This window comes from Heterodontus francisci, chromosome 46, assembly GCF_036365525.1.
Source record: "Heterodontus francisci isolate sHetFra1 chromosome 46, sHetFra1.hap1, whole genome shotgun sequence".
Taxonomy (NCBI): domain Eukaryota; kingdom Metazoa; phylum Chordata; class Chondrichthyes; order Heterodontiformes; family Heterodontidae; genus Heterodontus; species Heterodontus francisci.
The window spans coordinates 21,366,868-21,392,434 of record NC_090416.1 but is presented as its reverse complement, the minus strand read 5'-3'; the positions used below and the strand labels follow the sequence as shown (position 1 = coordinate 21,392,434).

General features: G+C 45.5%; 1 protein-coding gene across 3 annotated transcripts in view; it reads left to right on the top strand.

Moving 5' to 3' along the window:
• The window catches only part of thbs3a (thrombospondin 3a), a 126,696-nt gene extending 122,551 nt beyond the window's left edge, over window positions 1-4,145 (top strand). For all 3 annotated transcript variants that reach the window (XM_068022825.1, XM_068022826.1, XM_068022824.1), the window contains 2 exons: window positions 3,586-3,725; window positions 3,862-4,145. In XM_068022825.1, coding sequence (XP_067878926.1) covers window positions 3,586-3,725; window positions 3,862-3,917 — 196 coding nt within the window. In that variant the 3' untranslated portion in view covers window positions 3,918-4,145. The remainder of the gene's footprint in view (window positions 1-3,585; window positions 3,726-3,861) is intronic.
• The last annotated feature ends 21,422 nt before the right edge of the window (window positions 4,146-25,567 follow it).

Genomic DNA, 25,567 nt, shown 5'->3' with positions numbered 1-25,567 from the left:
CACCGGTCCATCAGGCAGTGGTCTGCACGAAATGTCCTCAAGGCCCTACGGGAAAAGGAAACGGTGGATCCTGTCGGATGGTTCCCCGAGCAGACCGTCAAAGTCATTTGGCGGAATGCCTCATCACCAGAACTTTCAAACAAGCACCAAGACGTAGCTTGGCTGGTGGTGAGAAGGGCCCTCCCCGTCAGATCCTTCATGCACACCCGAAGTCTCACCCCCTCCGCACAGTGCCCCCGCGTTGGCTGTGGTGGGGAAGAGACGGTCGCCCACCTCCTCCTGGAATGTGCCTTTGCAAAGCAGGTGTGGAAAGAGATGCAGTGGTTTTTGTCAAGGTTCATCCCAAGCAGCTCTGTAACACAGGAGTCTGTGCTCTATGGGCTGTTCCCAGGGACGCACACCGAGACAAACATCAACTGCTGCTGGAGGGCTATCAATTCGGTGAAAGACGCCCTTGGGTCTGCCCGAAACTTGCTGGTCTTCCAGCGCAAAGAGTTGTCCACCGCCGAATGTTGCAGACTGGCACATTCCAAGGTCCAGGACTACGTGTTGAGGGACGCACTAAAGCTTGGGGCAGCCGCAGCAAAGGCTCAATGGGGAAAGACCACAGTGTAAGGTTCCCCCACCAAGCTGAACTGAGGGGCTGGATCAATGGGAAACCCCTTGAACTGTATCGTTAATATTCTCAATTGCTGTAAATGTAAAACTGTAATTGACATGACAATTGTGAAACGGAAGGGTTGGGAAGAAACTCATGAGAGTATTGAAGGAAACTGATATCCCTTGCAATGTTTGTATTTTTTGGTGCTGTTTGGAAACTGTTTGGCAATGTAATTTTTACAGATGTTTATGAATAAAGTATATTTTGGAAATTAAAAAAAAAGCTACATATTGAGCTAAAAAGTTCTCCTGTATACATTTTAAGAACTCCACTCCATCTAAGCCCTTAACACGATGACTATCCCAATTAATGTTGGGAAAGTTGAAATCACCTAATATAATTACCCTATTATTTTTACACACCTCTGCAAATTGCACACATATTTGCTCCTCAATTTCCCGCTGACTACCTGGGGGTCTATAATAAACACCTAGCAATGTGGCTGTCCCTTTTTTATTCCTAAACTCGACCCATAAAGCTTCATTTGATGCCCCCTCCAAGATATCATCTCTCCTTACTACAGTAACTGACTCCTTAACTAATATTGCAATGCCCCCTCCTCTTTAACCCCTCCTCTGTCTCGCCTGAAGATTCAATATCCCGGGATATTGAGCTACCAATCCTGCCCCTCCCTCAACCATGTCTCCGTGATGGCTAATATATCACAATTCCACGTTTCAATCATTGCCCTTAACTCATCCGTTTTACCTGCAATACTCCTGGTATTAAAGTAGAGGCCTTCCATCCTGGTCTTACTCCCTTGAAACTTACTTCCGCTGTATTCCCTCTGACTTGTTCGCTTTCCTGTGGTTAGCTGTATTCTACTAGGACTCTGCATCCCCTCCCCCTGCCAAATTAGTTTAAACTCCTCCCAACAGCACTAGCAAACCCGTCAGCAAGGAGGTTAGTCCCCCTCTGGTTCAGATGTAGACCATCCCGGTCCCACCTTCCCCAGAAACGGTCCCAGTGGTCCAGGAATCTAAAACCCTCCCTCCTGCACCAACTCTTAAGCCACGCATTCATCTGTGCTATTCTCCTATTTCTATACTCGCTAGCACGTGGCACTGGGAGTAATCCGGAGATTACAACCCGAGACGTCCTGCGTTTTAGTCTACTGCCTAACTCCCTGAATTCTCGATGCAAGACCTCATCCCTCTTTCTACCTCTGTCATTGGTACCAACATGTACCATGACCTCTGCCTTATCACCCTCCCCCATCAGGATGCCCTGCAGCCATTCAGTGACATCCCAGACCCTGGCACCAGGGAGGCAACACACCATCCTGGAGTTACGTTGACGGCCACAGTAGCGCCTATCTGTTCCCCTGACTATAGAATCCCCTATTACTATTGCTCTTCCTCTCTTTCCCCCTTCCTGTGCAGACAGGCTGCTTGCGGTGCCAGAAGCTTGGCTCTGTCTGCACTCCCTGGAAGAACCAGCCTCATCAGCCTCCAAAATGGAATACCAATTTGCAAGCGGGACCGCAGGGGACTCCTGAACTATCTGCCTGATTCTCTTGGACTGCCTGGTGGTCACCCATTCCCTTCCTTCCTCAAGTCCTTTCAGCTGCTGTGTGACCACCTCTCTATACGTGCTGTCCACAATGCTCTCAGACTCGCAGATGCTCCACAGTGTTTCCAGCCGCCGTTCCAGCTCTGAATCCCGAGCTTCCAGGAGCTGCAGCTGGACACACTTCCTGCACACATGCTGGTCCTGGGGACTGGAAATGTTCCCGGATTCCCACATGCAGCAAGAAGAGCAAACAACAGCTTCAAGCTCTCCTGCCATGACTAAACCCTTTAAATTTAAAACTTTATAAGATTGTAATTGAAAAAAGACAACTCAGTGTTGCTAAAACAATGACTTACAATTCAATCCACTTTGACAAATACCCACCAGGACTTACTCACCAGTCAGCTGTGCTCTTTGGAAACTCTCGGCTCCCCTCACTTTGAGGACAGGTAGGAAATGAAAGGAGCTCCTCGCTCCCTCCTCACCGACCTTCCTCAGTCACCAAACTTCCACTTTAACACTCTAATGCAACCCAAGTCAGCACTCCAGTGCAAACAAGTGGACGGGTCTCTTGCTCTCTTTCAGTCCATACGGCTCTGGAATGTAATTTCCCATATTATAAAATTATAGAATGGTTACAGCACAGAAGGAGGCCATTTGGCCATTTATGTCCATGCCAGCTCTCTGCAAGAGCAACTCAGCTAGTCCCACTCCCCCCACCCTGTGCCTGGAGCCCTGCAACCTTTTTCTCTTCAGATAATTATCCAGTTTCCTTTTGAAAGCACAACTGAATCTGCCTCCACCACACTCTCGGCAGTGCATTCCAGTTCCTAACTGCACGCTGTGAAAGATATCTGCAAAGATTAAATGTGAGTGTCTGTATCTGCAGGGCTAAATATCTTTGTTGCATCTGCGTGTGATCCTGACCCACGACGGCACACCCTACCATCCCCCTCCTGCCCCACACCACAACTGTAATACTCCATTCCTGCACTGACTGACTGGACTGGACTGGTTTTTAGTCTCCTTCACTGTTCCAATGAAGCTGCATGCAAGCATCTTGACCAGTATATGATCACTCTGCTGCCCTGTGTTCTGAACATTGTAGAGAGACCTCGCGCCTTAGATCCTCCATTTCCTTTACAGCAAAAGTGTCATGTGGGAGGGTGTGTCTGTCCAGGAGGAGGAGAGTCAGGTTCAAAGATTAGACAGCCAAATGACCAAAACCATTCTTACAGGCTGACTGATGTGCTGTATATCTCCAGCTCTGTTAAGCTGCCCATGTGGCTGCACCAGATTGTGTACAGAGAGGAAAGTTACAACTGTACCATTATAAGGGGCTATTATACACTGTGGGAACAGAAAGAAATATTTATGTTAATTGGAAACCTGTTTCTTCCCTTCCCTTTCAGAGTTAAACTGTATGAAGGACCTAATCTTGTGGCAGATTCGGGCGTCACAATCGACACGACAATGCGTGGAGGGCGTCTTGGTGTCTTCTGCTTCTCCCAAGAGAACATCATTTGGTCCAACCTACGCTACAGGTGTAACGGTGAGTACAGCTACGGCCAGTAGCCCACAAAATATTAACTCCAAGTGGTGCCAACGGAAACAGATGATTGGGCGCGAAGGGGAAATATGACAAATTCTTCCGCTCACCTGATCTTTCTTCTCCACTTGTCTCGCAGACACAATTCCTGATGACTTTGAGCCATTTCGGAAGTTGCTACAACTCGGCCTGTGAGAACGTTGAAGATCAGAGAGGTCCTCGTGCCAGGTGGCGTCGGGGGTCATTATAAATAGTTTCCGGAACCAGTGAATTTGGCCCAGTTGCAACAAGAAAGAATTTTTTAAACTCCAAATTTTTTTTTTAAATAGAAAAGAAAATAATAAACCCAGCTGGGAGTGTGAATGTCCCAGTCAATATTGGCCCTGGGTTACTGCAAGGAGTCGGGGGTTACGAGGAGTTACTATGAGGGGTCGGGGGGTTACGAGGAGTTACTATGAGGGGTCGGGGGTTACGAGGTGTTACTATGAGGGGTCGGGGGGTTACGAGGAGTTACTATGAGGGGTCGGGGGTTACGAGGTGTTACTATGAGAGGTTGCCGATTACGAGGAGTTACTATGAGGGATCAGTTTGTTATTATACCTGTGAGATGGAATTTTCTCCCCTGCATGTCATAGGGAAAATGCTAGAATCTATTATTGAAGAGGTTATCGCAGGGCACTTAGAAACTCTTCATGCGATCAGGCAGAGTCAACATGGTTTTGTGAACGGGAAATTATGTTTGACTAATTTATTAGAGTTCTTTGAGGAAGCAATAAAAAGGTGGATAAAGGGGAACCTGTAGATGTGGTATACTTGGATTTCCAAAATGCCACATCAAAGTATGGATAACTGGGTCATTTTCAGGTTGGCAAGCTGTAACAAGTGGAATGCCACAGGGATCAGTGTTGGGGCCTCAACTATTTACAATCTATATCAATGACATGAATGAAGGGACAGAACGTATGGTGGCTAGATTTACTGATGATACAAAGATAGGTAGGAGAGTAAGTTGTGAAGAGGACATAAGGAGGCTGCAAAGAGATAGAGATAGGTTAAATGAGTGGGCAAAGATATGGCAGATAGAGTATAATGTTGAACAATGTGAACTTGTGCACTTTGGCAGGAAGAATAGAAAGGCAGTAGAGTATTAAAATAGAGAAAGACTGCAGAACTCTGCTGTACAGAGGGATCTCAGTGTCCTGGTGCATGATTCACAAGTTAGTGTGCAGGTACAGCAAGTGATTAGGAAGGCAAAAGAAGTGTTGTCATTTATTGCAAGAGAAATGGAATATAAAAGTCGGAAAGTTTTGCTACAGTTGTACAGGGCGTTGGTGAGACCACATCTGGAGTACTGCTTACACTTTTGGTCTCCTTACTTAAAAGATATAAGTGCATTAGAAGCAGTTCAGAGCAGGTTCACTCGACTGATTCCTGGGATGAAAGGGTTATCTTATGAGGAAAGGTTGGACAAGTTGGGTCTGTATCCATTAGAGTTTAGAAGAATAAGAGGTGATCTTATTGAAACATATAAGATCCTGAGGGGACTTGACAGGGTGGATGCTGAGAGGATGTTTCCCCTTGGGGAGGGACTAGAACTAGGGGACACAGTTTAAAAATAAGAGGTCGCCCATTTAAGACAGAGATGAGGAGAAATTTCTGCTCTCAGAGGGTCATTAGTCTGTGGAATTCTCTTCCCCAGAGAGCAATGGAGGCAGGGTCATTGAATATTTTTAAGAATTTAGATAGATTCTTGATTGACAAGGGACTCAAAGGGTATTGGGGGTAGATAGGAAAGTAGAGTTGAGGCCACAATCAGATCAGCTGTTATCTTATCAAATGGCGGAGCAGGCTCAAGGGGCCGAATGGCCTACTCCTGCTCCTAATTCATATGTACGTTCATTCATATATGGTTTCCTTTCGAACAACAAATGTTGACAAGATATTTTCTTCCTTTACCCTTCCCTTACTTCAGGCTTTCCAGTTCACAGGCTTCTCCTCCTCCCCCACCCCACTACTTTTGGGACAGGCCATGCTCTCAGTATCAGCCTCTCCAGGGTGAGCAGGCCTTGTCTGCCAGTTTCACTTGGGCTTGCCAGGCAGCTCCAGTCTTTGTTTTTGTATATTTCCTGGGATTTTGCAGGTGGGGGCAGCAGTGGGTGTGACCCAGCATGTTAGTCATTTTACTCCCCTTCCCCCTGATGCATTTTTGCTGTGAACACATAGAGTCTTTTACGCGTAGAAAGAGGCTATTCAGCCCATCGAGACCATGCTGGCTCTCCATGGAGCAATCCAGTGAGTCCCACTCACCCACTCGATCTCCATAGCCCAGGAAATTTATTTCCTTCTGGTGCCCATCCAATTTCCTTCTGAAATCATTCATAGTCTCCACTTGCAGCACCCTCATGGACGGCAAGTTCCAGGTCATTACCATTCGCTGTGTTAAAAACGTTGTTCCTCATATTCCCCCTGCACCTCTTGTCCAAAACCTTCAATCTGTGTCCCTTAGTCCTTGTACCATCAATTAATGGGAACAGTTTTTCCTTGTCTTAACTTATCCAAGCCTGTCATAATCTTGTACACCTCTATCAAATCTCTCCTCAAACTTCTTTGCTCCAGGGAGAACAACCCCAGCTTTTCCAACCTAACCTTGTAACTAAAACATGTAATGCACTGAGTGGCTTCATACTCAACCAGGCGTGGAGATGGTGAACAGAACACATTTAGCGCCTTTGTAGTTCAGGTGCTGAGAGGAAATGTCTGTGCATTAGCTACTTACATTCGCATTATTCAAACTGTTCACCAACTGTTGTAACAATGATCGCAGTAACTGGATCATCATGGAATGCAAAGATAGCCCCGGCTTCTTTTCTCTATTGCATACCCTCTCCTCTGTCCCCTCTACTCTCACCTCCAATAATAAGCACAAAGAGCTTCTTTGTCACTAAGATCGAGACCATCCCATCAGTTGCCTTTGCTGCTCCACGCCCATCCAGTAGCCCACCTGGCCAAACTTCTAAAGTTCCCTGATACCCTAGCCCGAACACGCATCTTGCTCTTTTTTTGAATTAAACAAAAGTGTGAGGGACAATAGTTTCCTGGTACATTCTCCATGGCAACACCTCGACTAATCAGAGTCAACTTGCCAAACAATCAGTACCCTTTTGCCATGCAGTATAAATTGTTGCTCCCTTTGAAATTTGGCATTCTTGTGGTTGTCCTGATGACTGCAAGACGCAAATCTTCGACAACGTCTCTTTTTTCAGCAATACACAAGTTCTGTACGACCAAGAGACTATCTTTCTCGAGTTTCTCTCCTATCTCCCCTCATTCCCTTTCTGAGTTCATCTTGTTCAGGAGACTCACCTCATGTTCTCTTCATGCTATTCCTACTAAACTGCTGACCACCCAACTTCCCTTCCCGGTCACTATGTTACACAAGAAATAGGAGTAGAAGTCGACTATATGGCCCATCGCGCCTACTCCGCCATTCAATATGATCATGGCTGATCTTGGGCTTCAGTTCTACTTTCCTGCTGATATTATTAACAGTTCTCTCTCCTCACGTACTGCCTTTCTCTTCTTTAAATCTGCTGTCATCACTCCTTTCAAGAAAATCAACACTTGATCCCACCATCCTTGAAAACTACCACCCTTTCCTCTCCAAAGTCCTGAACATATTGCTGCCTCCTAAATTCGTGCCCATCTTTCCCAAAACTCTATGTTTGAATCCCTCCAATCAGGTTTCCCCCCCCCCCCCCCCCCCGCCACAGTGCTGTAATGATTCTTATCAAAGTCACAAATTACATCCTTGTGACTGCGACAAGGGTAAACTATTCCCTCCTCATCCTTCTTGACCTGTCGGCAACCTTTGACATGTTTGACCACACCATCCTGCTCCAAAGCCTCTCCACTGTCATCCAGCTGGGTGGAACTGCTCTCACCTGGTTCCATTCTTAACTATCTAATCATAGTGGGAGCAACACTTGCAATGGATTCTCTTCCCACTCCCACACTGTTACCTCTTGTGTCCCGCAGGAATCCATCTTTGGCCCCCTCCTATTTCTCATCTACATGCTGTCCCTCGTTAATTTCCACATGTATACAGACACCTAGCTCTACCTCACCACCACTTCTCTTGACTCCTCCACTATTGCTAAATTATCAGACTGCTTATCCAACACCCAATACTGGATGAGTAGACATTTCCTCAAATTAAATATTGGGAATACTGAAGCCATTGTTTTCAGTCCCTGCTTCTCTTCCCTAACTACCGACCCCATCCCTCTTACTGGCAACAGTCTGAAATTAAGCATTCCATTCACAATCTTAATGTCATATTTGACCCCGAGATGAGCTTCCAACCACATACTCGCTTCATTACTAAGACCATCTATTTCCACTTGCATAAGATCACACGACTTTACCCCTGTCTCAGCTCATCCGCAGGGGAAGTGGTGGCGTAGTGGTAATGTCACTGGACTAGTAATCCAGGGCCCAGGCTAATGCTCTCGGGACATGGGTTCGAATCCTACCATGGCAGATGGTGAAATTGAATTCAAATCATAAATCTGGAATTAAAAAGCTAGTCTAATGATGACCATAAAACCATTGTCAAATGTTATAAAAACCCATCTGGTTCACTAAGGAAATCCGCCATCCTTACCTAGTCTGGCCTACATGTGACTCCAGATGCACAGCAATGTGGTTGACTCTTGAAATGGCCTAGCAAGCCACTCAGTTCAAAGGCAATTAGGGATGGGCAATAAATGCTGGCCTAGCCAGTGACGCCCATATCCCATGAACGAATTTAAAAAACCCTCAGTCATGCCATTGTAACCTCTGGACCTTACTATTCCAATGCACTCTTAGCTCGTGTCCCACATTCCACCCTCCATGAAGCTGAAGTCATCCAAAATTCTGCTGCCCTTGTCTTAACCCGCACCAAAACCCATTGACCTATCACCTCTGTGCTTGCTGACTTACATGCTTCCAGTCAAGCAAAGTCTTGATTTTAAAATTTTTATCCTCGTTTTCAAATCCCTCCATGGCTCACTCCTCGCTATCTCTAATCTCCTGCAGCTCCACAACCCTCGCGATATCTGCGCTCATCTAATTCTGGACTCTTGCGCATCCCTGATTTTAACTGTTCTGCCATTGGTGGCCATGCATTCAGCTGCCTCGAGCCTATGCTTTGGATTCCCTCCCTACACCTCTCTGCCTTTCTAATTCACTTTCCTCCTTTAAGACACTCCTTAAAAACGGCATCTTTGACCAAGCTTTTGTTCATCTGACCTAATAACACCTTATGTGTCTTGATATCATATTTTGTTTTATAATGCGACTGTGAAGTGCCTTGGAACATTTTATTACGTTAAAGGCGTTATACAGATAACTTGTTGTTGTTCCCTTTACTAAACCTCGGCCTTGTGACTCGAACTGGAAATTCAGGATAGTTAAATGTCTCACAAGGCCTGTTTTACCCAGACTCCTCACGCACACAATTTCACCAGGACTAAACCAACAGGATTCCTCCAGAGACTGGGGACACACTGGCCGGCTACGTGCACACTGGGCTTAAACCGGTGTTCCTGGTCTGCGTGTCCCTGCACCGCGTTTCCTGGTGATCTGCTAGCTGAGGAGTGAGGACAGGATCAGGCCGGTTGTGGTGTTTTCCAGGGACAAGGAGGTTCCAGGTGGTGATTGGCATTTGCCAGTTAAAGTGATATGGCCCTGAGAAGTGTAACCCTTTCAGGCTCTGGCCGGGATGAGTGCAATGCCTTTAAGGAAAAACTCAATGCAAATTACAGCCCTCCCAACCTTAGAATGAAAGGAAGCCCTGTAAGTCAGTGGGCCACATCTGATCGCAGAAGGTGCTAACCTGTGGGGCAATCCAGCCAGACTGGGAGGCCGGGACAAGTGCAATATTGGAAGGTAATGAGACAACAATGCACCTCATCCCGCACCAGTCAGTCAGTCGGAGCAGCAGAGAGCTTCTTCAACCCAATTCTGTGACACTGCCAATCAACCTGAAGGAGATAATGGCAGGAATTAAATCAAGGAAGAATGGGTACAGAAGGTCACAGTCTATGCATTGTGCATTTTGCTCAGAGATAAAGTGGCTGAGTGTGCCCCATTTGGAGCAAGCAAATCACAGGATCAATCAAAGCAAAATACAAAATTTTAAATTATTTCTTCAAGTGGTGATTCATTTTGATTGATTGTAAACATCAAAAAAATTATGTGGGTCAAGTTTTCTCAGACGTCTTGTTAATAAAGAAAGAAAGAGCTAGGAAGTCCCAAAGTTAAGTACTTCCAGAGCGCAGTCATTGTAATACAGCGAACATAACAGTGTTGTGAGCAGAGACATAGAGCATGCCTAGTTGAAGCCTATGATTATGGAGATCCCTGGATTAAACTCATTGGGTGTGGTGATCCCTGAATTCATTTTACTGTGAGGTGAGGGAGATCCCTGGATTAATCTGTCTGTGAGGTGTGGGGATCCCTGGATTAATTTCATTATCAATTTTTCAGATCAGGTACAAAACCAGATCAGCCATGATTTTAGCAAATGGCAGAGCAGACTTGGGCCGAATGGTCTATTCCTGCTCCTATTTCCTATGTTCGTATGTCTTTCCTGGTGAGAGAATTCTAATGAAGGCAGGGACCAAACTGTGGGCTGTGTTCAGATTATAAAAGAAAAGCAGACGCTGAATGAAGAGTAATTCCTGTCCTGAATTGTTCCTGCTTTACACAGAACCCAGTGAGATTAATCCGGGATTCCCACACCCCGTAGTGAGATTAATCCGGGGAATCCAACAATCTGTAGAGAGATTAATCCGGGGATTCCCACACCCCCTAGTGAGTTTAATCCGGGGATTCCCACACCCCATAGTGAGATTAATCCGGGGATTCACACACCTCGTAGTGAAATTAATCCAGGGATTCCCACACCCCGTAGGGAATTAATCCGGGGATTCCCACAATCTGCAGGGAAATTAATCCAGGGATTCCCACACCCCATAGTGAGTTTAATCCGGGGATTCCCACACCCCATAGTGATATTATTCCAGGGATTCACACACCCCATAGTGAGATTCATCCGGGGATTCCCACACTCCATAGTGATATTATTCCAGGGATTCCCACACCCCATAGTGATATTATTCCAGGGATTCCCACACCCCATAGTGAGTTTAATCCGGGGATTCCCACACCCCATAGTGAGATTAATCCATGGATTCCCACACTCCGCAGGCAATTAATCTGGGGATTCCCACACCCCACAGCGAGATTAATCCGGGGATTCCCACACCCCCTAGTGAGATTAATCCTGGGATTCCCACCCCCCCCCCGAAGTGGGATTAATCCGGGGATTCCCACAGCCTGTAGTGAGATTAATCCGTGGATTCCCACCCCCCCCCCCCACATAGTGAGATTAATTAGTGGATTCCAACATCCCGTAGGGAATTAATCCAGGGAGTCCCACAATCTGTAGGGAAATTAATCCATGTATTCCCACAATCCGTAGTGAGATTAATCCGTGGATTCCCACATCCCGTAGGGAATTAATCTGGGGATTACCACATCCCGTAGCGAGATTAATCCGGGGATTCCCACACCTCGTAGTGAGATTAATCAGGGAATTCGCACACCCCGTAGTGAAATTATTCCGGGGATTCCCATACCCATTGTGAGATTAATCCGGGGATTCCCACAATCCGTAAAGAAATTAATCTGGGGATTCCCACACCCCATAGTGAGATTAATCTGGGGATTCCCACACCTCCTAGGGAATTAATCCGGGGATTCCCACACCCCTTAGTGAGATTAATCCATGGATTCCCACAATTCGTAGTGCTATTAATCCGGGGATTCCTACATCCCTTAGTGAGGTTAATCTGGGGATTCCCACACCCGTAGGGAATTAATCCAGGGATTCCCACAATATGGAGAGAATTAATCCGGGGATTGCCACACCCAGTAGTGAGATTAATCCGGGGATTCCTACATCCCGTAGTGAGATTAATCCTTGGATGTCCACACCCCGTAGTGAGATTAATCTGGGGATTCCCACAACCCGTAGTGAGATTAATCCATGGATTCCCACACCCCACAGGGAATTAATCCGGGGATTCCCACAATCCGGAGGGAATTAATCCAGGGATTCCCACATCCCATACTGAAATTAATCAGGTGATTCCCACACCTCGTGTGATTAATCCGGGGATTCCCACACCCTGTAGTGTAATTAATCCGGGGATTCCCACAATCCGTAGTGAGATTAATCCGTGGATTCCCACAACCCGTAGTGAGATTAATCCATGGATTCCCACAATCTGTAGTGAGTTTAATCAGGGGATTCCCACAAGCTGAAGCTGTAATGAGATTAATCCGGGGATTCCCACACCCTGTAGTGAGATTAATCCATGGATTCCCACAATCCGTAATGAGATTAATCCAGGGATTCCCACAGCCCATAGTGAGATTAATCCGTGGATTCCCACAATCCGTAATGAGATTAATCCAGGGATTCCCACAACCCGTAGTGAGATTAATCCGTGGATTCCCACACCCCGTAGTGAGATTAATCCGTGGATTCCAACACCTGTAGTGAAATTAATCTGGGGATTGCCACACCCTAGTGAGTTTAATCCATGGATTCCCACAACCCATAGTGAGATTAATCCGGGGATTCCCACAAGCTGAAGCTGTAGTGAGATTAATCCATGGATTCCCACAGCCCATAGTGAGATTAATCCGTGGATTCCCACAATCCGTAATGAGATTAATCCAGGGATTCCCACAACCCGTAGTGAGATTAATCCGTGGATTCCAACACCTGTAGTGAAATTAATCTGGGGATTGCCACACCCTAGTGAGTTTAATCCATGGATTCCCACAACCCATAGTGAGATTAATCCGGGGATTCCCACAAGCTGAAGCTGTAGTGAGATTAATCCATGGATTCCCACAATCCGTAATGAGATTAATCCGGGGATTCCCACACCCCGTAGTGAGATTAATCCGGGGATTCCCACAATCCATAATGAGTTTAATCCGGGGATTCCCACACCCCGCAGTGAGATTAATTCTTGGATTCCCACAATCCGTAATGAGATTAATCCATGGATTCCCACACCCCAGTTATTTCATCCCACGTTACTGAATATTCATTTTTTTCATTGCTGAGCAAGTTGGGTTTCTTTCGAAAGGACAAAAACAAACATTAGGTAATGAATAACTGGGCTGAATAGAGGCGCTGGTAGTCGTCATGGTGACGGGCTCCTAGCAACATGGAAAATCAGCTCAATAAAGGGTGAGAAACACAGAAAGAAAAGAGGGAGAAAAGGACAGAGAAAAAGTGATGAAAAGAAGAGGGGAACAAAGGGAGAAATAGAGTCCAGAGTCGAGGAAAGGTTTTTATAAAGTTTACTCAATGGGCAGGATCAGTTGTTAACAAATCCTGTTATCTTTATAAAACTGTAAACCCAACAGAATCTTGGAGAATTTAACTTCATGTCAATGATTTTTTTTGCTTTGTTCCTACATTGGGTGGTGCTCAGATCATTTTACTTAATGTTCCAAATTATTAAATTTTTAAAAAACAAATTCCAAAACTTCCCTTCGCTCAGTTACAGACCTTTAAAAGGCTTCCTCCTCCCTCGGGGTTTGGGTGCCGTCTGTCAGTGCAGGTCTTCAGCTCCGAGAACACTTTGCAGCTCCCTGCGATGAGACTTGGTCTAAATGAGTCTTTGCTCGGCTTCCGAACCCGCCCTTTTCCCTCACATCAACAAAAGACCAGGCTCCGCTCACTCGGGCATGTCCTGGCACTTAAAGGGGCCACTTCTCATTTTAAAGACGGAGTCTCGGCACCTTTGCCAGTGGACATTGTCCTTCGGGGAGTAAAAACAGAAAGTGCTGGAAATACTCAGCATGTCAGGCAGCATATGTGGAGAGAGAAGCAGAGTTAACAGGCTGAATTTTACAGCCACCCCCCCCCCCCGACATTGGGGGTCGTGGCAGGGGCCAGAAAATGCATCCAGCAGAGGCCTGTCGATATTGCCGGCGGCAGCGAAGCCTCATGGTGGCCACCACCTCCCCCACTCCTTGGTGACAGGAGCCAAATTTGCATTGTTAAATTTATTTAAATTAATTAATTAAGTACTTACCCACTCCCGCTATCTGTTCAAGTGCCATATTGGTGCTGGTGGCCGGCACTCCCGCTCCTTTGGATCTCCGTCCAGAGATCTGAGGCGGAACACCGGTGGGGAGGGGGGAAGCAGTTAAGTTTCTCAGTGCAGGAGTGGGGTAAAACTAAATTTATTGATCTAGGGGATGGTGGGAAGGGGTAAAGTTTAGAGTTTATGAACTTTGGGGTGGGGGGATGGTCAGGTGCACCAGATAAGTGTTTTGGGTGGGGTGGGGGGGGGGGGGGCAGTGGAGAGGACAGGTACTTAATTGTATGGTTATTGTGGGGGGAGGGTCAGGATCAAGTTATTCAATGTTTAATAAAAAAATGTCCCTTTAAATTTTAAATGGCTCTGTAGGACTCGAAGCCCTTTAAAAATGGCATTGGCGCCTGCGCAGTGGTGCCTGATACCATTGTCGGGGACGGACTGCCCGCTCCCTCCACGTCATCAGTGGGGGCCACCCCGGCCACTGAAATGAGCCGCCGCGTCTAATATCTCGATTTCGGTGGTAATGTAAAATCCAGCCCAACATTTCAGGCCTGTGACCTTTCATCAGAACTGGCAAAGGTTACAAAAGAATTAGGTTTTAAGCAAGTGAAGGGAGGGGGGTTCAGGTGTTGGGGGGGAAGAGAACAAAAGGGGAGGTATGTGATGGGGCAGAGGGCAGGAGAGATTAAATAACAAAACTGTCATGGGATAAAGTCAAAGTGTGTGTTAATGCTCCCCTTTGGGGAGTGTCGGCCTCTTGCTGGCTGGATTTCAGAGCATTGATGATTTCTTGGGGCAAGGGTAGGGGACCTGCTGGGGTAGCATTTTGTACTAGAAGTGTTAGATATGCGTTGGGAGTAAAAATGAAGTGCTGGAAATACTCAGCAGGTCTGGCAGCATCTGTGGAGTGAAAACATTGTTAACATTTCAGGTCAATGACCTTTCATTAGAACCGGGGAATGGGTGGGGAGCTCTGGTTTCTGGGCTGGAGCTGTGAGTGTGACACGCCCCCTCATGTGTGTTTGTGTGTGTGCGCGTGAGAGACTCGATACGTAATATCTGAGCTACATACCTACATTTGATAAAATCACACGCACACAAAAACACACACACACACAATGGGATAATACCATAATATTGAGTCCTTGATACTGCAATACTTAGTCCTGTGATATTGTAATACTGAGCCCTGTTGCCGACTTGCCTGTAGTTTTTAGTACTATACCATTACACTCAGTTCATACCAACATACGAATTAGGATCAGAAGGAGGCCATTCGGCCCCTCAAACCTGCTCCGTCATTCTATAAGATCATGGCTGATCGAATTCCACACTCCCATCTACCCCTGATAACCTTTGATTTCCTTGCCTAACCAGAATCTATCTAACTCCACCTTAAAAATATTCAATGACCCCACATCCACCACCTACTGAGGCAGAGAGTTCCAAAATCACGCAACCCTCAGAGAACAAATTTCTCCTCATCTCTGTCCTAAAAGGGCAACCCCTAATTTTAAAACAGTGCCCCCTAGTTTTGGACTCACCCACTAGAGGAAACATCCTTTCAACATCCACCTAGTCAAGACCATTCAGGATCTTATATACTTCAATCAAGTCTCCCCTCACTCTTCTAACCTCCAGTGAAAATAAGTCCAGTCTGTCCAATCTTTCCTCATAAGACTACCCGCTCATTCCAGGTATCAATCGAGTAAACCTCCTCTGAACTGCCTTCAACGCATTTACATCCTTCCTGAAATAAGGAGACCAAAACTGCACACAGTATTCGAGATGTGGTCTCACCAATGCCCTGTATAACTGAAGCATAACATCATTACTTTTATTTTCAATTCCTCTCCTAATAATGGATAGCATTCCACTAGCCTTCTTTATGACTTGCTGTACCTGATACTAACTTTTTGTGACTTATGCACTCCGGTTGATAGGTAAATTGGCCATTATAAATTGCCCCTAGTATAGGTAAGTGATAGGGAAATATAGGGACAGGTGGGGATGTGGTAGGAATATGGGATTAGTGTAGGAATAGTATAAATGGGTGGTTGATGGTCGGCACAGACTCAGTGGGCCAAAGGGCCTGTTTCAGTGCTGTATCTCTAAATAAAAATAAATAAAATAAAATAACACCGAGATCCCTCTGCACCTCGGAATTCTGCAGTCATTTTCTGTTTAAGTAATACTCTGCTTTTTTATTCTTCCTGCCAAAGCGAACAACTTCACATTTTCTCACATTATACTCCATCTGCCAGATTTTTGCCCACTCACTCAACCTATCTATATCGATCTGCAACATCCTTATGTCCTCTTCACAACATACTTTCCTACCTATCTTTGTGTCATCTGCAAATTTAGGTATCATGCCATCACTCCCCTCATCTAAGTCATTGATATAAATTGTAAAAAGTTGAAACCCCAGCACAAACCCCTGCGATATTCCACTCCACATCCTGCCAATCAGAAAAGGATCCATTTATGTATAGTCTCTGTTTTCTGTCAGCCAGCCAATCTTCTATCCATGCTAAGATGTTATCCCACCCCCCCCCCCCACCCCCCCACGCCATAAGCTCCTACTTTGCGCAATAACCTTTTATGTGGCACCTTGTCAAATGCCTTCCAGAAATCCAAGTACAGTACATCAACAGGTTCCCTTTATCCACAGCACATGTTACTCCTTTAAAGAACTCCAATAAATTGGTTAAACATGATTTCCCTTTCACAAAACGATGCTGACTATTCCCAATTACCTTGGTTTTTCTCAGTGCCAAGCTATAGCCTCCTTAATGATCAATTATAACACCTTCCCCATGGCAGAGGTCAAGCTAATTGACCTTTGGTTTACCTGTTTTCTGCTTCCCCCCCCCCTTCTTGAATAGAGGGGTTATATTTGCTACTTTTCAGTCTGATGGAACCTTTCCAGAATCCAGCAAATTTTGAAAAAATAACACCAATATCACATTGAACACCAAGTTCAATATCACACATGTATTTCTGTACATTCCACTTTAAAAGTTACCCTATTGTACAGGTGCGATAGATTTTGTATTTTTATCTGTTCGAGTATATATAAACATACAAACATATGAATTAGGAGCAGGAGTAGGCCACTCGGCCCCTCGAGCCTGCTCTGCCATCCAGTAAGATCATGGCTGATCTGATTGTAATCTGGACTCCACATTCTCGCCTACCCCCAATAACCTTTCACCCCCTTGCTTATCAAGAACCTATCTACCTCTGCCTTAAAAATATTTAAAGACTCTGCTTCCACTGCCTTTTGAGGCACAGAATTCCAAAGAGTCACGACCCTCTGAGAAAAAAAAATTCCTCCACATCCCTGTCTTAAATGGGTGACCCCTTATTTTTAGTGACCCCCCCTTAGTTCTAGATTCTCCCATAAGAGGAAACATCCTTTCCACATCTACCCTGTCAAGACTCCTCAGGATCTTATATGTTGCAATCAAGTCACCTCTTACTCTTCTAAACTCCAGCGGATACAAGCCTAGCCTGTCCAACCTTTCCTCATAAGACAATCCACCCATTCCAGGTATAAGTCTAGTAAGCTTTCTCTGAACTGCTTCCAACGCATTTACATCCTTCCTTAAATAAGGAGACCAGTACTGTACACAGTACTCCAGATGTGGTCTCACCAATGCCCTGTATAGCTGAAGCATAACCTCCCTACTGTTGTATTCAGTTCCCCTCGCGATAAACGATAACATTCTATTAGCTTTCCTAATTACTTGTTGACCCTGCATACTAATCTTTTGCGATTCATGCACTAGGACACCCAGATCCTTCTGCAACTCAGGGCTCTGCAATCTCTCACCATTTAGATAATATGCTTCTTTTTTATACTTCCAGCCAAAATGGAAAATTTCACATTTTCCCACATTATACTCCATTTTCCAGATCTATATCCCTTTGTAACCTCCTTATGTCCTCTTCACAACTTACTTTCCCACCTTTGTGTCATCAGCAAATTTAGCAACCATACATCCACGTCATTTATATCAATTGTAAAAAGTTTTTTTTATTTGTTCGTGGGATGTGGGTGGCACACCACTTGTTACATCTTGCCAACCAGAAAATTACTCATTTATGCCTACTCTCAATTTCCTGCTGGCTAGCCAAACTTCTATCCATGTTAATATGTTACCCCCTATACCATGAGCTTTTAATTTCTGCAATAATCTTCACCGAGGAGAGGGGCATGACGGATGTTGAGGTTAGGGACAGATGTTTGATTACTCTAGGTCAAGTCGGCATAAGGAGGGAGGAAGTGTTGGGTATTCTAAAAGGCATTAAGGTGGACAAGTCCCCAGGTCCGGATGGGATCTATCCCAGGTTACTGAGGGAAGCGAGAGAGGAAATAGCTGGGGCCTTAACAGATATCTTTGCAGCATCCTTAAACACGGGTGAGGTCCCGGAGGACTGGAGAATTGCTAATGTTGTCCCCTTGTTTAAGAAGGGTAGCAGGGATAATCCAGGTAATTATAGACCGGTGAGCCTGACGTCAGTGGTAGGGAAGCTGCTGGAGAAGATACTGAGGGATAGGATCTATTCCCATTTGTGTCCAATTCTGGGCACCGCACTTTAGGAAGGATGTGAAGGCATTAGAGAGGGTGCAGAAAATATTCACAACAGTGGTTCCAGGGATGAGGGACGTCAGTATGAGGATAGATTGGAGAAGCTGAGGTCCTTCTTAGAGAAGTGAAGGTTGATCTGAACAGAGTAGATAGGGAGAAACTGTTTTCATTTTTGGAAGGGTTGAGAACCAGAGGACACTGATTTAAGACGATTGGCAATGAACTGGAGGCAACATGAAGAAAAACATTTTTACACAGCGTGTGGTTAGTATCTGAGAGTGTGGTGGAGACAGATTCAATCATGGTTTTCAAAAAGGATAATCATCTGACAAGGTTTGCAGGGCTATGGGGAATGGGCAGGGGGTCGTGGGACTAGCTGAGTTGCTCTTGCAGAGAGCTGGCACAGACAGAATGGGCAGAATGGCCTCTTTCTGTGTTGTAACCATTCTGTGATTCATTGAGTCAACCCAGTGCTGTCATTCAGCCCTCATTATACAATACACCGCCCCATTCTCCAACACTGTGTCCAAGTCACAATCATTGCCTACACTTTTCTCACATTTATATACTGCCTTTCTTATTAAAATGTCTCCAGTTGCTTTCATAATGAATTAACTTTTCGATTGCAATGATATTATGTAGATAGCAATTAATTGCCAGCAACAGCACATATGCAGCAATGGGAAATAAATGACAAGTCATTTTGTTTTTTAGCTGGAATTGGTTGAGCGAGGAAAGCTGGCCAAGACACTTGAAGAACCCGGAAATAAAAACAGAAAAATGCTGGAAACAGTTAGCAGGGCAGGCAGGACCTGTGGAAAGAAAAGCACAGTTAACGTTTCAGGTCTGTGACCTTTAGGCAGAACACGGATGCTGACTGATGTGCTGAGTATTTTCAGCATTTTCTGTTTTTGTCTGTAGAGAGAGGAGAGAGATGCAGAGTTAATGTTTCAAGTTGATGACCTTTCATCAGAACTGGCAAAGGTTAGAGATGTAACAGATCTTTAAGCAAGTACAGAGACAGGGAAACAGGATGAAACAAGGGAACAATTTGTGATAGAGTTGGGGGTGGAGGACGAGTGATTAAATGACAAAAGTGATGGTGCAAGGCAAAAGGAGTGATGATGGGACTAGTATGGAAACAAAAGATGGATAATTTTGTCCAGAGAATCATTGAATGATTACAGCACAGAAGGAGGCCATTTGGCTCATTGAGTTCATGATAGCTCTCTACAAGAGCAATTTAACTCGTCCCACTCCCCTGCCCTTTCCCTATAGCACTGCAGATTTTTTTCCCTTCAAGTGCATATCCAATTTCCTTTTGAAAGCGGCAATTGAACCTGTCTCCAACACTGTCTTAGGCAGTGCATTCCAGATCCTAACCACTCAGGTAATGAGGAGGTGCAAGTGGCGAAAGCAGAATCACTTCCTGTAGTTGCTATCTGAAAAAATCTGAGCTGTGGCTCTGATATGAAATTGTTGAGCTCCATGTTGAGTCTGGAAAGCAAGAAGTGCCTAATCGAAGGATGTTCCTGATCCTTTGATATTTAACATTGATCTGAACTACTGCAAGAGACAGACAGGGCCTCAGTTTAATATCCCAACTAAAAGATGGAAGTGCTGATGGTCCAGGATTCCCTCATTTCAGGAGTGTCAGACAGGATTACTTGTATTAAAACAGCACCTTCAATGTAGTAATTCCTGAAAGAGGTACTGTTTGCCAAATATTGGAAGGGTGTAAGAGAGAGCAGGATTCTGGAATTAGGGTTACAGGGGACTTGCTGGTGGAGAAGGTGGTTGTGAGGTAGGGAGAGTTTCTAAGTATGTATGTCACTGATCATGTAAGAGGGCACGGCAGGCTCCAGGAAGCAGAGGGAATACACTGAGGCAAGGCAGGGTCGGAGGAGCAGAGGGCACACTCTGGTGCAGGGCAGGGTCTGAGGTGCAGAGAGCACATACTGGGGTAGGACAGGGTCCAAAGTGCAGAGAGCACATTGTTATGACCAGGTGAGAAATGTGTCTCGGGGTCTTTTGCTGTCTTTATCTGGTCTTAGTGTAACAGAGTTTAATGGTGTTTTGAGCTCCCCTTTTTGTGAATCCTTGTTCATGGTTTTTCAATTATAAGACAAAGAAACCAATTCACACAGGCTTTCTCAGGTTTAAAGAAGATGAAATTTTATTAAAATTTAAACTCTAATACGGTTCACGCCCATGGATATATGACGCGCCCATGCCAGCATGCACACGCGATATACACATGCAGATAGGAACAGAAAAGAGAAGAGGAAAATATAGTAGAGAGGGCTTTGAGGCAATATCCTGTTACGGTGTTTCGAGATCACTGTGGTCCTTTTGTAAGTAGTCTTGCTTTTCATTGGGGCCCAGTAGTCTTCTAAAACGTTCATGTAGGAAAATTTTCTCTCTTTGAGTTTCACCTGTTTTCACAAGATTCAATTCCGTGGGAAGGAGATGGAAGGAGGCAGGAGGGAGGTCTTCTTGCTTCAGTTCCAGGAGAGATCTTTACTCCATGAGTACACAGCTTTGTCTCAAAGAACAGTACAGCACAGGAACAGGCCATTCGGCGCTCCAAGCCTGCGCCGATCTTGATGCCTGCCTAAACTAAAACCTTCTGCACTTCCGGGGACCGTATCCCTCTATTCCCATCCTATTTATGTATTTGTCAAGATGTCTCTTAAACGTCGCTATCGTACCTGCTTCCACCACCTCCCCCGGCAGCAAGTTCCAGGCACTCACCACCCTCTGTGTAAAGAACTTGCCTCGCACATCCCCTCTAAACTTTGCCCCTCTCACAATAAACCTATGTCCCCGAGTAACTGACTCTTCCACCCTGGGAAAAAGCTTCTGACTATCCACTCTGTCCATGCCGCTCATAACTTTGTAAACCTCTATCATGTCGCCCCTCCACCTCCGTCGTTCCAGTGAAAACAATCAGAGGTTATCCAACCTCTCCTCATAGCTAATGCCCTCCAGACCAGGCAACATCCTGGTAAACCTCTCCTGTACCCTCTTCAAAGCCTCCACGTCCTTCTGGTAGTGTGGCGACCAGAATTGCACGCAATATTCTAAGTGTGGCCTAACTAAAGTTCTGTACAGCTGCAGCATGACTTGCCAATTTTTATACTCCATGCCCTGACCGATGTAGGCAAGAATGCCGTATGCCTTCTTGACTACCTTTCAGTGACCTGTGGACCTGTACGCCCAGATCTCTCTGCCTGTCAATACTCCTAAGGGTTCTGCCATTTACTGTATACTTCCCACCTGCATTAGACCTTTCAAAATGCATTACCTCACATTAGTCCAGATTAAACTCTATCTGCCATTTCTCCGCCCAAGTCTCCAACTGATCTATATCCTGCTGTATCCTCTGACAATCCTCATCACTATCCGCAACTCCACCAACCTTTGTGTCGTCTGCAAACTTACTAATCAGACCAGCTACATTTTCCTCCAAATCATTTATATATACTACAAAGAGCAAAGGTCCCAGCACAGATCCCTGCGGAACACCACTAGTCACATCCCTCCATTCAGAAAAGCACCCTTCCACTGCTACCCTCTGTCTTCTATGACCGAGCCAGTTCTGTATCCATCTTGCCAGCTCACCTCTGATCCCGTGTGACTTCACCTTTTGTACCAGTCTGCCATGAGGGACCTTGTCAAAGTCTTTACTGAAGTCCATATAGATAACATCCACTGCCCTTCCTTCATCAATCATCTTTGTCACTTCCTCAAAAAACTCAATCAAATTAGTGAGACACGACCTCCCCTTCACAAAACCATGCTGCCTCTTGCTAATAAGCTCGTTTGTTTCCAAATGGGAGTAAATCCTGTCCCGAAGAATCCTCTCTAATAATTTCCCTACCACTGAAGGCTCACCGGCCTATAATTTCCTGGATTATCCTTACTACCCTTCTTAAACAAAGGAACAACACTGGCTATTCTCCAGTCCTCTGGGACCTCACCTGTAGCCAATGAGTTTGCAAAGATTTCTGTCAAGGCCCCAGCAATTTCTTCCCTTGCCTCCCTCAGTATTCTGGGGTAGATCCCATCAGGCCCTGGGGACTTATCTACCTTAATGCTCAACAAATTCCTTTGTCAGAAGTTCAAATTCTCTGCAACAGCCAGTTAGTCATGTGATTAAAACTGATCTGACCACTTCTTCAGTGTATTGGGGAAGCAACAACTGGGTCCCCATTGTTCCAACACTGCTAGTACTATGCAAATGTCCTTCCAGTCAGGGCTTGCAATTTTAAGTTTTAATGTGCATGTGGCGAAATAATCTGTGCCTCAGTCTTGTTAGGTGGGTGGGGGGGGGGTTTGCCTGACAACATACTGGTGCAGGACAGAGTCCGAGGTGCAAAGAGCACATACTGTGGCTAATAACTTCAACACCAAGGAGTTCCTCAGGGTCGTATCCTAGGTCCAACCATCATCAAAGACCTTCCCTCCATCATAATGTCAGATGTGGGGATGTTTGCTGATGACTGTACAATCTTCAGTACCATTCACAACTCCTCAGATACTGAAGCAGTCCGTGACTGTTTGCAGCAAGACCTAGACAACATTCAGGCTTGGGCTGATTCGTGGCAAGTAACATTCGCATCATACAAGTGCCAGGCAATGACCATCTCCAACAAGAGAGAATCTAACTATCTCCATTTGACGTTCAATGAATTACCATTGCTGAATCCCCCACCATCAATATCCTGGGGGTTACCATTGACCAGAAACTCAGCAGGACCAGCCACATAGATACTGTGGCTACAAGAGCAGGTCAGAGGCTTGGAATTCTGTGGCGAGTAACTTACCTCCTGAGTCCCCAAAGCCTGTGCACCATCCGCTTGCGTGGATGAGTCTAGCTCCAACAGCATTCAAGAGGCTCAAGGCCATCCAGGACAAAGCAGCTCATTTAACTGGCACCCCATCCACCACCTTAAACATTTACTCCCTCCACTACCAGCACAGTGACAGCAGTGTGTATCATGTACAAGAAGCCATACCAGAAGGCAGCTCACCGCCACCTGCTCAAGGACAATTAGGGTTGGAAAATAAATGCTGGTCTTGCCAGCGATCCTCACATCCCGAGAACGAATTTAAAAAAAAACATGGGGGCAGGGTCTGGGAGAAGAAGGTTGAAGACGATTCAGAATGTGGAGAGATTTGCAAATGAGGATTTTGAATTCAATGAATTGTTTGGCTGGGAATCAATGGGGTTTGAAGTCAAGAATGACAGAGATGCAATAGGTTTTACACTGTTGGGTTCAGCCAGGGAACCTGGGGTTGACTACAGTATTATGCTTTCATAGATTCTTAGGGCTGGATTTTACCAGCCTGACATCATCCTGCCACCATGGCAGATTACCAGCAGCAGGAACCTCAGTGGCATGGTCGGCCATTTAAGGCACCAGGTGCCCAGTTCAGGGCCACCTCCAGCCCCTGCCGCCATTGGGAGGGGCCGCTGCTGCATGGGGAGATCGCCAGGTTAACCTTAGTGGCCTGTCAGCGAGTTCCGGGGAATTGGGTGGGGTACTTCTTGTATGGCTGCTCCATAACCCATGGTGGGGCCCCTGGCGGCAATAGCAACCCCTGCGGTTATGGCACCACCGCTTTAAAGTTTCCCACCCTCGGTGGCCAGGGCTGGCCTGCCTGCCTGGCTGTCCTGCACCACAAGTGCTGTACATCGGCTATGGTGCAACTATCCTGTGAGCTCTCTACAGTCACTATAAATGGTCACTGGGCATCTGAGGCTGGTGGCACAATACTCTGTATAGATATGTATAGAATGCTACCTTTCTCGAAACCAACACAGTAGTTATGATTTTCATCTCACCTTGTTGTTAATTGCAGCTGACACTGCACCAATTGGTGCAGCAGAACAGGAGCCAGGAGCCAGAATAATGTACAGGGTTATGGGGAGAAGACGGGAATGGCACTAAGTGAATTGCTCATTCGGAGAGCTGGTGTAGACACGATAGGCCAAGTGGCCTCCTTCTGTGCTGTAACAATTCTGTGATCACTGTTGGGATATACAGCTGTCCACTGGACCTGCTGCATTGTCACAGGGCCATTACCAAACTTTTGAGACTGATTTGAGGATGATACAACAGAACCTCAAAGTTGTTATTGTAGGGGTTGGTGTTGGCTGTCCCTCGGTTCGAAGATGACGTGTACTCAAGGTTGCAGGTTTCTGCCATGGGTCTTCAGGTGACTGAACAGGTCGATTCTCGAACCACAGATCTTTGGGCACATGTGGCTGGAAGTACCATGAGGTAGTGGGACCCAGAGTGCAGGATTTGCTTCCTAAAGGTATAATACTAGTCTCATTACTTTTCCACTGTCACTATCAAGATTGGTATAATTTTTACGTGGCATAATATTTGGACACTTTGAAGAGGAAAACTACATTTTTAATTAGTTTTCATTAAGATTATGATGCAATCTGCACTGCAAACAAAATTATTTTAGTTTAGAATCTTTATAATGGGACTAATTATTTTAAATGATAAAATCAGCCATGCGTCACAATATTTAAAAAGCGTACTATCTATAGAGGCACCACATTTGCTAAAGTTAATAAAGTATATTTTTAGTTGTTTGGTAGTACAGAACTTGAGTATTGCTGAAAACAGCCATTTTGTCAAAGCTTTTCATCTTGCACTCATCAGGACATTTTGCAAGAATACCGACGTAAGGGAAAGTAACAAATTTATACTGTATGAGAAGAGAGTGCTGATTGGTTGGCAAGTGGACTCTGATTGGTAGAGGTGTTGCCATGGAGAATGCACCAGTTTATGGTGACTGACAGTTAACTGCCAAGCTTTGTTTGAAATTTAAATCCGGCAACTTGACTCTGATTGGTCAAGGCATTGCCCTGAGGAATGAACCAGCAAATGGCTGTCAATTATTTTGTTTAGCTGAAACAGGCGCAATGTGTGTCCATGTTCTTTCTGTCTGCAAAGAACAGGGTCCTGTGTAAAGGTATATTTTCCTCTTTTGTGCTTGGAGGTAAATAATTGTCTAAAAGAAAATTGGGTCGGGTGTATCACAT